The sequence below is a fragment of the Felis catus genome, chromosome D3, assembly GCF_018350175.1.
Source record: "Felis catus isolate Fca126 chromosome D3, F.catus_Fca126_mat1.0, whole genome shotgun sequence".
Taxonomy (NCBI): Eukaryota; Metazoa; Chordata; class Mammalia; order Carnivora; family Felidae; genus Felis; species Felis catus.
The window spans coordinates 15,866,199-15,882,628 of record NC_058379.1 but is presented as its reverse complement, the minus strand read 5'-3'; the positions used below and the strand labels follow the sequence as shown (position 1 = coordinate 15,882,628).

The following is a 16,430-nucleotide window of genomic DNA, read 5'->3' as shown; positions in this document are numbered from 1 at the left end:
GATTGCCCCATAAACCTCACAATCTGTAGGAATTTTCATGTGGTTTGCCTCATCTGCATTTTCCAAGAGGCTGGCAAATTAGTCCATATTTGATAGTCTGATCCAGACCGAAAATACATATGGAGAATACAGTTGTTGGATTGTCTGTGGTTCAGGAACTGAGGGGTTCTTGCCTGACAGCCTGTCTATGGCCAAGAATTGTCTTGATCAAATGTGATTTTCCAACAACAGCCCCTTTCCCCTTCCCTCTTCCCCCTGTCAAAGACCATCTTATCTGACTCTGGGGATCTTTACCAGTGGTCTGCAATTTCTTCTGCATCTCCTTTTATCATGGAGACTTGATGCCTCATTTTTGCTATATCCTTTTTAAAATCGGAGACAAAGACAAAAGAATGGAACTTCTGGAGACCTCTCTCTTCTTGGCGCCTGCATCACAGGATGTATGAAAAAGAGGAAGATCAGACCCCCTTCTTCTTTATCCATCCCAGTTGCCCTTTGAGATCTGACTTAAACACCTTTTTCTCTATGAAGTCCTCAGCCCTCTCTCACTCTTCAGTTTACAACGTGGCTCAGGCCACAAGATGACACAGCTCTCTCCAAGGTCCTGAAACGCTCTTTTCTTGCGAAACCCAGTCACCTTTTATCATTCTCTCCCTACTTTATATTGTATTTACACAGCTTTCTAATCCGTAAAATGGAAGATAATAATGGTCATAGCTCTCAGAGGTGAGGATTAAGTGATACAATGTGTGCGAAGTGCGGAGCTTAGTGCCAGATGCACAGTAGGTGTTTAACTCAGGTTGGTTCCTCTCTTCCCCACTCCTCTTACTGTTTTGGGCATATGCCCTAGCTCTCTAAGGAGACTTTGCATTGTAACTATAACCAGTGCATTCACCTATATATGACTTTCAATGGCTTTTCGTTTTACTTGGAATAAGGTTCCCTGAGTAACTTGCCCTCTAAGGCTCTGGATTATTCAGTCTCTACAGCATTTTCCAGCTCAGCATTTTATGCTTTAGCTCATGAACAAAGTTCTGAGATAAAGTTCCACCTCTGTAGCTGGGCTAGCAAGACCTTTTATGATCTGGCCTCTGTCTCTCTGGTTACCTTGAAAGCAACCTGAACCCCAGCCACACCTGACTAATGGCAGTTCCTGGTCCCCTGTGCCCCTTCTGGCCTTTGAGACTTTGCTGTTGCTTTTCCCTGGAGCTCCTGTCCCTCCTTCTCACTTTGCGTGTGACTCTGTGGGTTCAAATTCCGTCTTTACTACTTAGCCACTGGGTGACCTTGTCTTGACAAGACATTTCTGAGCCCACTTTTCTCATCCATAAAATGGGTCTAATAACAGCACCTATTTCCTAGGATTGTTGTAAGGACTCAGTGATGAATACAAAGCTTGTGGGTACATATCAGGTGCTCTGGAAATCTCACCAATTTTTATGAAACAGAAGATGTTGTTTCCTCCAGGAAGACATTTCCGATTGCTGCCTCAAGCTAGGCAAGACATCCTTCCCCTGTGTTCCTTTAGCCCCCTGCTCACTCTCATGTTGGCTGTCATCAGCCTGTCTGGTCATTGTCTGGTTACTTGTCTGGATTCTTCACTAGCCTGGGGGCTCCCAGAAGGCGGAGACAAGTCATCTCTGAAACGGTGGCCCTGAACCCTAACGCCTCCATACTGAAAGGGTGATAGAGCACAGGGTGACCGTGCAACTTTCATCGAATGGATGAGTTCATTGGGGGTGAATGGTCACCGCAGTCAAGGGGTAGGCTGGGAAGGGAGACAGTTACTGGGTTGTCAGCATAGGAAAGAGAGGCTTCCAGTAGCCCACCGGTGCTCTTAAAATCAAGTTCCAAGTCTTAAGTGTGGCATTCATGGCTGTGCATAATGCAGTTCTCACTCCCCACTTCTCTCTCCTCTGCAAATTTTCCATGTCCCTTCCTGACTTGGGGCTTTGTATGTACTTAGCCTGCTGCTGGTGTACATCATCAGCTCCTCCTCATCTGTCAAGGCTCAGCCTGAAGTCACCTCCTTAGAGAAGTCCTCCTGAATTACCCGACCTAAATTAGTTCCTCATGGTTTCTCTCTCTCATAGTACCCTGTCTCTTCCTGTATAGCAATGATTATAATTTGTACCTATATATTTATAAATTTAGTTATTTGTTTCCGCCCATATTTTCCAGGAGACTGTAAGCTCCCTGAGGGCAGGAAATATGTTCTTACTCCCTGCTAAGCCCCAGCACCTGGCATCAGTGGGCATATGGTGGGTACTAGATGAATGTCCTTTGGATGAAGGGATATATGTGTGCCCTTACTTCATGAGGATTTCCATCTTGTCCTGAAGACAGAAGCCGGCTTCCTGGGCCACGCTGTAAAACTTTGCCCTCATGGTGTTGCACATGCCACTCTTGCACTGGATAATGTCCCGGTTGGTACGGCTGTAGACACAGATAAGAAGGGCTTAGGGGACAGGGTGCAAGATCAGACCCATGATGTGGCACTCTCTGGGCCCCAAGGTGTTCTGCAGTGGAATGCTTCTCTCAGCATTCCCCTGGATATAGGAAGGACAGATCTTCCCAATATCGAGCTGGTGGTTCAGGCTTTATTAAATAAGTCCACAGGGAGACATCCGGTCACCTGAGCCCAGTGAATGTTAAGGACAGTGAGATGAAAATGGAATTTGGAGCTGGGAGACTCCAGTTCAAACTCCAGTACCACTACTTAGCTGTGTGGCCTCGGGCAAGACATCTCACCTGGCCAGGTTTCAGTTTGCTCCTCTGTAGAATGGGATAACACTCCTGCCTCATAGGATTGGTTTTGAGGAATAAGCATGATGGTGAATATAGAATGCTTCACCCAGTGCCTGGCACAGAGGAATTTTTTGCCGTTGTCTGCGTTGGCACCTTGGCCATGAGTCCCTTTCCCTGGGCAACCCTTGTCTTTAAGCAATGTGTATGACTTTGGGGAGTCTGGTCTGCATTGGGTTGTTTCCATACCCCTGGGAAGATAGAGGATGTGATTACCATAGTCCCTTTGGCCAGTTGGTTCCGCTGCCCGTCTGGCTTACCTTTTAGACTTCTTCTGGATGAGCAGAGTGTGGCTTTCTCCACTTGTACTGCTAGATCTTTCACTGAAACACAAAGGGATGGTTTCAAGTTGCCTGGAGCCTGCTTTTCACAGAAAGGGTGTCTTCGGGGCTCCTATGACACCTGCTAGCCTCCAGAATTCGGGTAAGGGAAGTGGCTCTAATCAAAGGACCAGTCATAGAACTCAGTGTATATTGTTCTCAGTGTATATTGGCCCTTGCTTCTACCCATGTCCTCTGCCTGGAGGGTCCTTCTTGTTTCTTCTCCACTTTCTCAAATCCAACCCTGTTTCATGGTCTACAGCAAGTTCTACCTGCTCTGAGTCTTGTAGTCTGACTTTGACCTTCTGTCTCTGCATATTGTCAGGATGACATATTTTCTGGATCCCAGTTTCATCTGTACAAAATTGATCTTTCCTTCTGGAGGACAAGTTCACTTGGGGCCCTTCCGTTTTTCTCTCTACACCAATTGGCATGTAAGCTGGGGCTGAGTGCAGATTTGGGGAAGGGATAGTCAAGTCTTCCTAGTCATGATGTCTATTTTCCCAAACCCAGACTGCTTCTTCATTCAAGTATTGTCTTCTCTAAACTGGACTCTGAGCTGAACACTTGCTTCACTTGATTTTGGAGGCAGACAGAGCTGGCTCCAGAGCCCATCCCTGGCACCACCAGCTCCCAGTCTGTGGGCAAGCAACTCAGCTCGGGATCATCAGTGTCCTCATCTGTGATCAGTCAGCTCTCATGACACTGAACACTTCCCAGGTATGGGCTGATTTAATTCCTTGAGTGGCTACTCCCTCCTGTGACTTTGCCTGGTCAGAGTTTCTAGAAGGGTGAAGCTCCATTGTGCATGCCTGTCCCTCCCCTGCACCTTCTCTTGTGTCCTACTTTAGTGGTCTGGTCCTTCAGCATCAGTGTTTCTCACCTTCTCTCTTGCCCTGTCTCCCTTTGTTTCTACAAAATGCTTGGAAGACTTACTTGATTGCCTTATCTGTGTGGTTCTAGAGAATAACCCTGTTTTTCTTATCCCTGTGATGTGCTGCTGACCCTTCCCTTCTGGCCCTGTAGTGCCTAGAACTTTAGGTAGGCCTGCCACTTCCCAAACCCCTCTCCGCAGGAAAGGTCCTGACCTTTGCTGCTTTTCCCCAGAGGCTCAGGGGACTGGATCTAGAGGTCTTAGCCCTGGTAGGTGATGGATTGAGCCCTTATCCCACCTTACTGGGATGCAGGCCCCAGGAATAGTACCCAGAAACCCTTGTGTTTGGATTCCAACCAGCAGCTCCAACCCCTGCAGATGTATTCTTTGGGAGAGTGGGTTGGCTTTGACCTTCCTCCTGATGGTCTGGAAGGTGGCTCTCTTCTAGGGCTGATAGTGTGACTCGGGGGACGTGGGAGGTGAGGGAAGTAGTGGCATTCACTGTGATAAACAAGCGAACAGAAGTAAATAACAAAGGACCCTTTGCCTGTCTCTATCTCCCTTTTCCTTGGCCCTCCTTGAGTTTCAGCCATACTGATTTCTGCTCAATGCCTCTATGCTTCCTTCTTTCTCAGGCTCTTTGTACATGCTATTCATTTTTCTTGGAACACGATTCCCATCTATCCCAGCCATAGGCTAGCTAAGTCTTCTTTTCTTCAGGTCTCAGCTTAAATGTCAAACTCAGTTTTGGGCCCCTGGTGCTCAACATTCACCCAATCCTCTTTGCTTGTCCTTCAGAACACATTCCATAGTCATGATTATATGGCTAACTCTGTGGGATTATTTAATAAAGGCATGGCTCTCCCATTAGACCAGTGATTCTTAACCAAAGGCAGGATTCAAGGAGCCCATGAATGCAGATGGAAAAAAGGTCACATCTTTATTTCAACTAGCCTTTAGCAGGAATGGAAATCGCATGTATTTGCACCTTGTGTCACAATTGTGGCAGATATTTTGAAAGATCATTTATACTCAGCACTAATCTAAAATTATAGTAGTTATTAGATGTGCTAAGTCTTATTATATAACTCACTGCTAAAGAAGCTCATAGATTACTATATCCCACACTTGGTTGTAATGTCATAATCTGTATTACTACAGATTTCTTTGTAAACTTTTGTTATTTACAGCATGGACTTAAAGGCATTTTTCTGAAAGGAGTCCTCAGACTGCCAGAGGGTCCGTGGCACACGAGAAAGTTACGGCTTCAGTCCAGATAGTGAGATTTATGATAGCAGACTGTTGAATCCCTCCAAACCTAGCACGGTTTCTGGCACACACGGGGATTGATGAGTATACTTCAGATGAATAAATGAAATGGGGGCAGACCTCCCTTCCCTCATTACAAGTTGCTCAAGTAAAGAGGGAAAGGGCAGTCCTGTAACACATCCTCCTTGCTTCATATCCCTCTACTACAGGAAGATGTTTAACTTTATGATATTCACTTTGGGATGTGGGGAGAGACACCTGGATACCCCCCCCCCCCCCGCCCGCAGGAATTAAGAAGCTTATTTCTAATGAAGAAGGAAAAAGTCCCTCCTCCCTGCCCCACCTTCTATAGTCTGGTAAGGGGCATCTCCGCAATGGTCCCTATAACTGTGGGGTGTCTCCTACCTTGATTTGCGGGTGGTCTGCACGTCTTTATAGGCAGAATCGCTCTTGGTTTGTTTGAGCATTGACAAGATACTGCAAAGCAAGATGAGTCTCTTAATAAGGCCTTCAACATACGGTGCCCTGGAGGCAGTCAGTATCTGTGGGAGGATTCTCTTTCGAGAGCAGGGATCCTTAGACTTTATGGGGCATAGGAATCACCTGGAGACCTGGAGAGATTGCTGCTAATACAGAGCCATACTCCCAGAGATTTGGGTATGTTAGGCCTGGAGCGAGGCCCCAGAAGTTGCATTTAAAAACCACACACACACACACACACACACACACACACACACACACACACACACTTCTGATACTGGTGTGCAGAGAGCACATTTTGAAACCTTAGAATTTCTCAACATACTGTGAAATAGTGTTCACTTGGAGTGCTTGTTAAAAAATAAAGTTTCCTCTGGAGATTCCGATTCAGTGGTTCTGAGATGAAGACTAAAAATTTGTATTTTTAACAAGGATCCAGCTGATTCTGATCCCCAGAGACACTTAGAAAATACTGCTAGGGGGGCCTGGGTGGCTAAGTTGGTTGGGCATCTGACTTCAGCTCAGGTCATAATCTCGTGGTTTGTGGGTTCGAGCCCCACTTCAGGCTCTGTGCTGACAGCTCAGGGTCTGGAGCCTGCTTCGGATTCTGTGGCTCCCTCTCTCTCTGCCCCTCCCCCACTCCCTTCTGTCTGTCTCTCAAAACTAAATAAACATTAAAAAAAATTTTTTTTAAAGGAAATACTGCTAGCAGAGTTTTAAGAAAAGGTCATCTTCCTAGGTGATGTTATGGTCTGAATGTTTGCATCCCCCTGAACTCATCTGTTGAAATCTTAACCCCCAAGGTGAGGGTATTAGGAGGTGGGGGCATTTGTGAGATGATTAGCTCCTGAAGTCAGAGCCCTCATGATTGGAATTAGCACCCTTACAAAAGAAACCCCAGGGTTTCTTACAAACCCTTACAAAAGAAACCCCTCCCTTCCCCCATGCGAGGTTACAATGAGAAGACGGCCATCTGTGGCAAGGACTGCCATCTATGGGGAAGGCCCTTGCCAGACACCGACTGGGCCGGAACCTTGATCTTGGACTTCCCAGCCTCCAGAGCTGTGAGGAATAAATACCTATTGTTTGTAAGCCACCCTTTCTGTGGCATTTTTGTTACAGCAGCCTAAACAGGACTAAGACGGCCAGAGGGCAGTCTGGCTTTGAGGCTGGGGGCTGATCCAGTTGGCTTTTAGGGGTTCTTAAAAACCCCAGAATTCTCTGTCATCCCTGCTGGGAACAGATGTGGGGCCTAAATTGAAAAAGGAATCCAGATTCTAAAGCGAGGAGGACAAAAGAAAATGTGCAGCTTCTCTTAACTGTCTCTCTACAGCTCTAAAGAAAGCCTCCGATATCTGCTGCCTCAGGGAGAGATTAGGGAGATTTTTCTCCCAGAGGAGTTGAAGATGGGACATCTCAACAGGTTCTCGCTCTTGTAACCATGGTTATTGTATCACTGAAGTGAACACAGAGGCCACGCGGTGAGTTTTGTGTTCTCGCGTGGCTATGTCTTTTGAGGACCTTATGCATGTCAGTCATCGCCCTTCTTCTCCATCCGTGTGGTGGGGCGTTGGTAATGGGTAGCTGTCAATACACCCGCCTCAGCAACATGCTGCGAAGATTCTGTGGGACGCCACGTGTGAAACAAAAGTACCACCAACACCATCACGGCGGTCATTCATGTATTGAATGCTTACGATGTGCTAGGCAGGTGCTAATATTAATATGTTAAATGCATTATTTCAGCTAATTCTCATTGAAATAGACATGATTTCCACAAGTATAATATTTTACAAAGATAAGGCTATGTAGTTCTCACTACATCTCTTTGAGGTAGGTTGTTAATGAGTCTCACTTTACAGAATTGGAATCAGGCTCAGAGAGGTGAAGCAACTTGCTCGACATCACACAGCAATTAAATCATGGGGATGGAGATTGACCCTAGCCTCCTTGGTTCCAAGGCCAACGCTTCGAGGCCACACAGTCTCACCCTATAGACGAGAAAACTGAGGTTTAGAGAAAGGCTACGTTGACCTGTTCTGGGTTTCAGATGCATGTCAGTCTGCCTCCAATGCCAGTGTTCATGCCATGAGTTCTTACAAAGGAGAGAGACCCGGGGAGCTGATGCTTCATCATTAGCGTCTGTCTCCAACGCTGATAAATCAGTAACAGCGGCCAGGGCCTGAAGGGCTGGCATTGTCTCTGGATGCCTCCCGAGTGCCACCCTCTGAGCCCCGATGCCAGTTGAGGCAGCAGCAGACAAATTCGTCTTTAGCAAGCAGTGGCGGGTGTGATGCATGTGAAAGTGCTCAGTGAACTGTAATTATGGTAATAACAATAACCAATAAGTCATAGCCGGCATCCCAGTAGGCTGAAAGCGATGAAGAACCTCTTCCAGTGTGTCATTTATTTTCAGGAAGTCATTTGCTTACTCAGAAGGATCTGTACTTGGGAAGGGAACTCCGGCTCTAGCTTGCCTGCTCTCTGAGGCTTTTCCAGGTCGGAAGTCCCGTGGATAAGGCTTCCCGCCAGGAGGAGGACACTTCAGCTTCAAGTGCAGCGCCACGAGCCAGTCTCGCCAGTCTCTTAGGGTGGAAACCAGAATCCTGGAAGTGGCCTCTGAGGTCCCCAGACAGACTGATGCCTCTCTCCATCCCATTCTGGCCGCACTTCAGTCCTTGAAGGCGCCATGGTCCCTCCTCACCATGTTTGCACATGTGCTGCCTGAAATGTTCATCTGTCTCCTCACCCCGCCCCCCCAAACTTTGGCTGGGTAGCTCTTTTTCATGCCTCATCCACAATCTCTTATAGTCTCTTCCTTGGAGGGAACTTCTCTGATCCTCATCCACATCCCAGACTAGATCACATTTCCCTAGTATTCACCCTCTTAGTCCGAGCTTCCCTTTTACAACGCTTCCTGTAATAATTAGTACCTAGTCTATACATGGTCATAAATATTCAGTAAAAGAGTGGATGAATAACCTTACAACTCCTGGGAAGCAGGGTAGCATGGTGGTTAAGAGGATGCTTTTTGGAATTAGAAGGTTTTGTGCCCTTACCGTTGTTGGCTGGGTGACCTTGAACAAGTTACTTAGCCTCTCTGAGCCTCATTTTCTCATTTGTAAAATAAAGACCACAGTATCTTCCTTAGAGGGTTGTTGTAAGAACCCAGGGAGGTGATATACATGAACAAAGTACATAGCTCAGTGCTTGTCACAGAGAAAATATTAAGGATTCAGAACTTCTGTGGCGAATGTTATCACTGTTATTCTGATATCCTGTATTTGCCCCAGGGGTCAAGAGAACAATACCTGGGCGCTTTTTTGTGCATCCCATTTTCCATTATGACTGTCCTCCGGGCATCTTCCCGAACCATCTCCAGGAGCTTCTGCAGATCTGATGGGAACATGAGAGGTCATTGTCCAGAGGGCAGGCGGGGCTGGTATCCCCTCCGCTTCTGTGTGTGGGGAGCTGGAGAGGGTAGATCGGGGTCTAGGCAGTCCACAGCGTTTGGCAGGTTATACACCCGGTGTTATCTCCCTGCTTACAACCAGTGACTCATCGTTTTCCTTCTGGACAGCATCTACATTTCCTCCAAGTGGCCTCTCAGGCTTTGCAGGGTCTGGCTGCTTGTTTTCTCTCCTGTCTCATCTCACTCCCCTCCCCGACCTTAAAGTCTAGTGTAGCCAGAGACAAAGCGGTTTCCAATTCTCAGAAGAAATCGTCTTGTTCAGGAAACCCTCTCTGATCCCGCAGACCTGATGTGGCAACCTGGTGACCCACAGGCTGAATCTAGCTCACAGGTTTTGTTTGATTTGATGCAGATGCCCAGCTTTTCAAACTGGAAGGTTTCACATAAAAATCCAGACCACCCGCTCCCCTGTAAAAGACTCTGAGATGGGGTTCATTCTTGCTGCACGGTGCCGGTGGCCCTTGGGCAGGTGTGCACGCTTGGGCTGCCCCATTTCTCCTGCCTCTAGTGGACTTTTCCCTGCATACTTAATGTTGTTGCTGTTTTCTATAGTGTAGAAATACATCTTTGTACCTGACTGTTAGGGGTTGAAGTGTGTCTTCCCAAAAGATACGTGGATGTCCTAATCACCCAGTATCTCAGAACGTGAACTATTCACATTCTTGTTTGGAAACAGAGACATTGCAGGTAAAATTAGTTAAGATGAGGTCACACTGCAGTGGAGTGGCGTCTTAATCCAATATGACTGGTGTCCTTATAGCAAGAGGGGACAGACACTCAGGGAGAGGATGGCCTGTGATGGCAGAGGCAGATTGGATTGACAGTGCATCTAGAGCCAAGTGCCGAGGGTTGCCAGCTACTGTCAGAAGCTAGAAGAGGCAAGGAAGGATTCCCCACCTACAGGTTCTGGAGGAAGCATAGCCCCATGACACCCTGATTTTGGATTCCAGCCTCTAGAACTGTGTAAGACAACAAATTCCTGTTGTTTTCAGCCTTCTGGTTCATGGTACTTCATGATGCAGCCCTGAGAAACTAATATTAGAAAATGAACTGTACTTGGAGTGGGACAGTAGAAATCCTACATGTTTTATATGGATACAGATTTGCAAGTACCTGGCACTGTGCTTGTCATCGAGGGTTCTCAGTCAGCATTTGCTGAGTAAATAAGTGAATGGCTAAGGAGAGAAAAAGAGGGAAGAATTTGGAAGAACTTGAGCTAGATTTGGGGGTTCAGTGAAGGAGGACAGTGCCAGTGAGGACCCTTTTCACCCTTTGTCAGGTGCCTGTAGTCAACGCAAGTGCAGGTCTTAAAAGCCATACCTAGAAGAGTGAGGCCCAGTGCTTGCTATGGCCATTTGTATCCAGCCTTGTTTACGAATGCAGTCAGTGGGTGCTTAGGGCAAGGGCGCTCCTCTTCAATGACCTTGGAGCCATCTAGGCTGTGAACAACACCCTCATTCAGCCATTTTCTACTCCACCTTCTTCATTCTCAAGTAATCTATCTTCCCAGTAATTTGAGGGCATGATTCCATTTGACCTGAATCTGATCTTCCTCGTTGTCTTGTCACACCCACCTCCCCTACTGCTGCACATCCCAGAATCCTTGGTGAGTGTCTAGAAGCCTATGAGTAAGGCACCTGTAGCTGGTTCCTCCACTTTCTTCCCATCTCCTCAGAACCAAGGAGCAACATCTGACTGCTCCCCCACTCCTGCCCCCACTCACAAGCAAGCAATGACCCTAGTGACCTGGCACATCAGGCAGCTTTCCTAGAGAATCATATAGAAGGCTTCTCGCTCACTTAATGCACCGAAATTTTTTTTTTTTTTTCCTGCTTGCCGATAATGCGTCTGGGAATGTATGGTGCCCAACCAAAATCAGGCTCCATTCATCATGTACCTGAGTTTGGTTACATATGAATTAGAATAAAGCCTGGGGGCTTGGAGGCCCACATCTACGCCTCATGGCTACCTGGGAGAAGATACTGGTTTGGAAGGGGAGCAGGTGCCACAAAATAGGGTTTCCCTGAGGAAGACGGTCCTGGAATGGATGCCCACACTCAGAGGAACCTGCTCAGTCCTGAGTCCCCAGAGCCATGGAGAGGACACTACCCATTGCTCACAGACAATGGCATCCTGTGTTTTCGAGTGCTAAATCACACCGCCAAAGAAAAAATATTCTGACTTCTGTCCTCCACCTTCCATCTACAGCCTGTCCACACAGCTCACTCTTGAGTGACAAAACTCATTCCTTCCTCTTTAGGGGAAAATGGAGGAGGTCTTTTTGTTGTATGGGGTTGGGTTCTGGGGGAACGTTAGCCACCGTGGGATGCATCTTTTCTGGGTTGCTATTTAAGTGAGTTTCTCCTCTTACAGTTCCAAGACTGGGAGCCTCAAGACTGGCAGCAGGAATGGCCTGGGCTTTGGTTTCTCGAGAATCCCCTTGCCATTGATTTGGGGAGGGGATCAGTCCATGGAGAGGCCACAACCTGCTGTCTCCAGTGATTTGCCTCCACAAAGACTTCATTATGCAGCCAGCCCTGGAAATTAGACCTTGGTCAAATGGTGTCTCTCAGAATAGGATTCATGAATTCAGAATAAATTTGAGAAGGTTTTAGAAGGCAGTGAAAGTCTGGGAAATTAATCTACTTTTGTCAAGGCTCTGACAAATGGGATGAGGATAACGTATAAATAGAGGGGAAGGGTGAGGAGGTGGAAATAGAAAGACTTTCTTTTTGGGACATAGATATCTGGTGGAAACGCATCTCCTGGTCATTGTTGTGCACCTGCAGTGTGCCAGGCTCAAGGTGAATAAGACGTCATTGTTCCACACCAGCAGGGAGCTCACATTCCTTTCCCCCCCTCTTCCTTAGTAATAGAAATATGTGCACGTGCACGCACGCACACGTGTGTGTGTGTGTGTGTGTGTGTGTGTGTGTGTGTGTGTGCTTTTATGTGTGTGAGGGTAAGCATTTACTAGACCTGTTGTCCAACATCTTTGCAGCTAGGTGTGCCCCTGTGACTAAATTCTGGGCAATGAGAGTTTAGTAGAAATGTATGGAGCTTCTGAAAAGATTGCTTCAATTCAGCTGGGAGTGAGCAATTTCCTACTTCACCTACTTTCTTCTGCTTCCAGCCTAGCATGTGGCTGTGATGGCTGGCATTCTAGCCATTTTAGATCGTAAAGTGATGCTGAGAATCATGGCAAAGAAAGCCAGAAGGAAGCAGGTTTCCTGATGACCTTTTGGAACCATACCAGCTGTGGACTGGTCTTTTTTAATCTGTAAGAAATATAAATATATTTCTTAAGCTACTATTTTTCAGATTGCTGTATCTAGCCAAAAGGAGTTCCTGATACACTGAGATACAATTGTAAGTTAAAATTAAGTACTCAGTAAAACCAAATATAAGTACCAAGGGAAATGACAGGGAGGGAACCCAGGAGAGTCAGAGAAGACTTCACAGGGAACATTTGAGTTGGGTCTTGAAGGTTGATTAGGAGTCCACCAGACTAAAGTGTCACAGGTTAAAGGGCATTGCAGACAGAGGACAACATGAGAGAATGAGCATTGTTTAAGAAGAGGAAAGCTATTTGGTGAGGTTGGAGTGCCTGGTGGAAGGTATGAAGTGGCGAAAGCTGAGCCTATTGTAACAGTTGGGACAAGATCAGATGCACTGTCTTAGAGGCAATGGGGAGTCTTGAAAGATGTTACGCTGGGCAACACTACATCAGATTTTTTTTAAAGTTTGTTTATTTTTGAGACAGAGAGAGTGAGCAGGGGAGGGGCAGAGAGTGGGAGAGAGAATCCTGAGCAGGCTTTGCACAGTCAGCATGGAGCCCGATGGGGGGCTTGAACTCACGAACCATGAGATCATGACCTGAGCCAAAATCCAGAGTTGGATGCTTAACCAACTGAGCCGCTTAGGCCCTCCTACGTCAGATTTTTAAGTTAGAAAGTTCCTTCTGGCTCAACATGGAGAAGAATCCATGGGCAAGTGAAGGCAAGACAGGAAGCAGGGAGACTAGGAAGCTGTTGCTGTCATGTAGGTGAGAGGTAATGAGACTGTGGACCTGGGGGTTCCAAACTCAGGTACCAACAAGGGTCAGGTACCGGGATGGATGACATGAGCTAGTGTAAGAAAAATCAAATTTTGTGTGACTTGAGGGCTAGACTGGATTTCCTGGGTTCAAATTCTGGCCTCATCACTTATTAGATGTGTGACTTTGGTCAGATAATTTAATCTCTCTGTACCCTACTTTTATCATCTACAAAAAGGCATAAAATTGTGAGGACTCATTGAATTTACATGCAAATATATATATACACATAAGTGTGAATTTATATATGTACACAGTATGTATATAGTAGAAGCTAGAATAGTGCCTGATACGTAAAAGTCTTCTTAAGCATTAACTCTTGTACTGTCATCATCGTCATGATTATCATCATCCTTATTCTAAGGAAAATAGTAGGGCACATGAGATGATAAATGGCCATGCACTTGGCCAATTGGGAGCAATGATTGGGGGTAATAGGGAGTGGTGGGGATTGTGGAAAACTAGCCAGCACGTGCCCCCCCCAAGAGGGGCAGCTCCATTTGGATGTAGTGCATGGTTGCGGGTCCACTCTTGCCACAGTGGTGGTGGTGGTGGGTTTTTAATAAAAATTTTTATGTAAAATCTTTCAATCTTAGAATATCACCCCAGTTTTTTTTTTTTTAATTTTAACTTTTATTTATTTTTGAGACAGAGAGAGACAGAGCATGAACGGGGGAGGGTCAGAGAGAGAGGGAGACACAGAATCTGAAACAGGCTCCAGGCGCTGAGCAGTCAGCACAGAGCCCAACACAGGGCTCGAACTCACAGACCGCGAGATCATGACCTGAGCCAAAGTCGGCCGCTCAACCGACTGAGCCACCCAGGCGCCCCCAGTTTTTTTTTTTTTAAACAAAACCTGTGTATTAAAATGTAAGTGGCAGGCACTAGCCTGCATGCCTCAGTTTTCTATCTCTAAACGAAGATGAAAGCGACGGGAATGAAGAGAGAAGGTTTAAAGGAGTTTTAGGAGGTAGGACTGAGGGGACCAGTTAGCTGGTTAGATGTGGGTAGGAGGCAGCGACTGGGGACAGGTCTGCGGTGTCTCAGAGGCTGGAGAGGTGGCACTGTTCACCCGTCTGCTCATCACAGATACCTTCCCCCTCCACCCCCTCCTTCCTTCGGCATGCCTGCTTCCTCTTGGGGGACACTGTGCCACTTCTGGACTGAGGCAGTTCTTGGAGCTGGGGACACTTCTCTTCTTACTTAAGAGCAGGGCTTTTGGGGCTGAAAGACACACAACATGGATATAACACTGATAACCACACAGACACCTTGAAGAGAAAACCAGATCCGGTTAGTCCTGTACTGAAAACCTCCCAGAGACTTCCTGTTGCCATTGAGATCATTCTGAAGTCCTTACCTTACCCTACAAAGGCCATGCCCACTCTGACTCCTGCCTCCCTCCCCGGCTTCGTATCCTGAGACCTCAGCCTAAATGGTCAGAGCTGAGAGAGGCTCTTTTGATGACTGTGGCTAAACTAGCCTCATCCCCACCGACAGTCTCTCTCTGGCCCATGTCTTGTTTTATTATCTTCTGATCACATATCATCTGCAACTGACTTGATATTTGCAGTTTTGTTTATAATCTGCTTTTTCCTTCTAAAACATAAGCTTGGGGAGGCCAGGAACTATAATCCTCAGTTCCAGGTGCTCAGTAGCTGATCAGTAGATATGTGTTGAATGAAAGAAGGTTCAAGAAATCCATAAGAGTCACACGTCTGCTGATGGCTGATCTTGGTTCCTCACTATCTTAGATAGTCTGTTCAGCAAACAGCTTTTCAGGGCTCGGAGCCTTTCATGGATTTTCATGGCTTTCACCCTGTTGACAAGGGTGGGAATTTTTCTCATTGGCAGTCATTACTCTGAGTCCTGACCACTTACTGGATGCTTTGTCCTTCTGTCCATTCTTTGTTTTGATGATTAGGGCCTCAATCAGGCTTTCTGGTCTACCTTGACCTCTTATTCAACCTCCTTGAAACTATCCTACACCCAGTTCTTTTCAGCTCAGCCTAGCCCAGCCCAGCATTGGTTGCCACAGGCATTCTAGATGGTCTGAAATAACACTGGCTAAGAAGACAGGCCTCCACTTGGGCGCCACTGAGGGGACACAGGAGATGTGGTGGGAAGGGGTCCATGCACCAGAGTCCGTAATTTTGCATTGGCCAGCTCGTTCATGATCCTTTCTTTTTCTCTTCTATTCTCTCTATCTTTCTGCATAAATCCCTTCTTTCCTATCTCCTTTCACTATACAAGCTCAACTCAGAAAGTTCTGACAATAATTTTTTTTGCATGACTTATGGAATCTAGTTACGATTCTATCTGGTGGAAGTCCATAGGCTGTACCTAAAAGAGTATGCAAAACTATGCATATATGTGTGTATAAATTTTCTTATGGAGAGAGGACTCCTAGTTTTTAATAGATTTTCTAAAGCACCTGTGTCCCCCAGATTGTGAACCACTGAAAATGCATCTTCCAGAGCAGGGGGAGGAGGGGACGAGTGTCACAGAGGGATACAACTTCCATATATAACATACTTGGAAAAGACAAATCCCTAGAGACAGAAAGTAGATTTGTGGTTGCCTAGAGCCATGGGGTGGCAAAGGAGAGAGACTGCCAATGGATATGAGGTTTTCTTTTGGTTTGATTGAAATGTTCTAAAACTAGATTATGATAATAGTTGCACAACTCTGTAAATTGACTAACAGTCATTGAATTGTACATTTAAAAAGAGTGGATTTTATGCTATGCAAATTATACCTCCATAAAGTTATTTTAAAAAGTCAATGCTGCATTTCAAAAACTTAGTATGAAAAAATGTGAAATATCTCGTTAATAATTTTATATTGATTTCATGCTGAAGTGACAACATTTTATGTAAGTTGGGCTCAATAAAATATAATTATTAGGATTAAAAAAATTTTTTTTAATGTTTATTTATTTTTGAGAGAGAGAGAGAGACAGTATGAGCAGGGGAGGAACAGAGAGAGAGGGAGACACAGAATCTGAAACAGGCTCCAGGCTCCAAGCTGTCAGCATAGAGCCTGACAAGGGGCTTGAACTCACAAACTGTGAGATAATGACCTGAGCCAAAGCCGGACGCTCAACTGACTGAG

The 16,430-nt window shown here is 46.2% G+C and overlaps 1 protein-coding gene and 1 long non-coding RNA gene across 3 annotated transcripts in view; one reads left to right on the top strand and one right to left on the bottom strand.

Moving 5' to 3' along the window:
• The window catches only part of LOC123381098, a 263,344-nt gene that overhangs the window by 100,160 nt on the left and 146,754 nt on the right, over positions 1-16,430 (top strand). The gene's annotated exons all lie outside the window — the stretch shown is intronic.
• CCDC60 (coiled-coil domain containing 60) overlaps positions 1-16,430 on the bottom strand; it is a 162,733-nt gene that overhangs the window by 4,039 nt on the left and 142,264 nt on the right. For both annotated transcript variants that reach the window (XM_045041117.1, XM_003994742.6), the window contains 5 exons: positions 9,060-9,144; positions 5,674-5,745; positions 3,066-3,128; positions 2,314-2,436; positions 295-426 (listed from right to left, as the gene is read on the bottom strand). In XM_045041117.1, the coding sequence (XP_044897052.1) occupies positions 295-426; positions 2,314-2,436; positions 3,066-3,128; positions 5,674-5,745; positions 9,060-9,144 (475 nt within the window). The remainder of the gene's footprint in view (positions 1-294; positions 427-2,313; positions 2,437-3,065; positions 3,129-5,673; positions 5,746-9,059; positions 9,145-16,430) is intronic.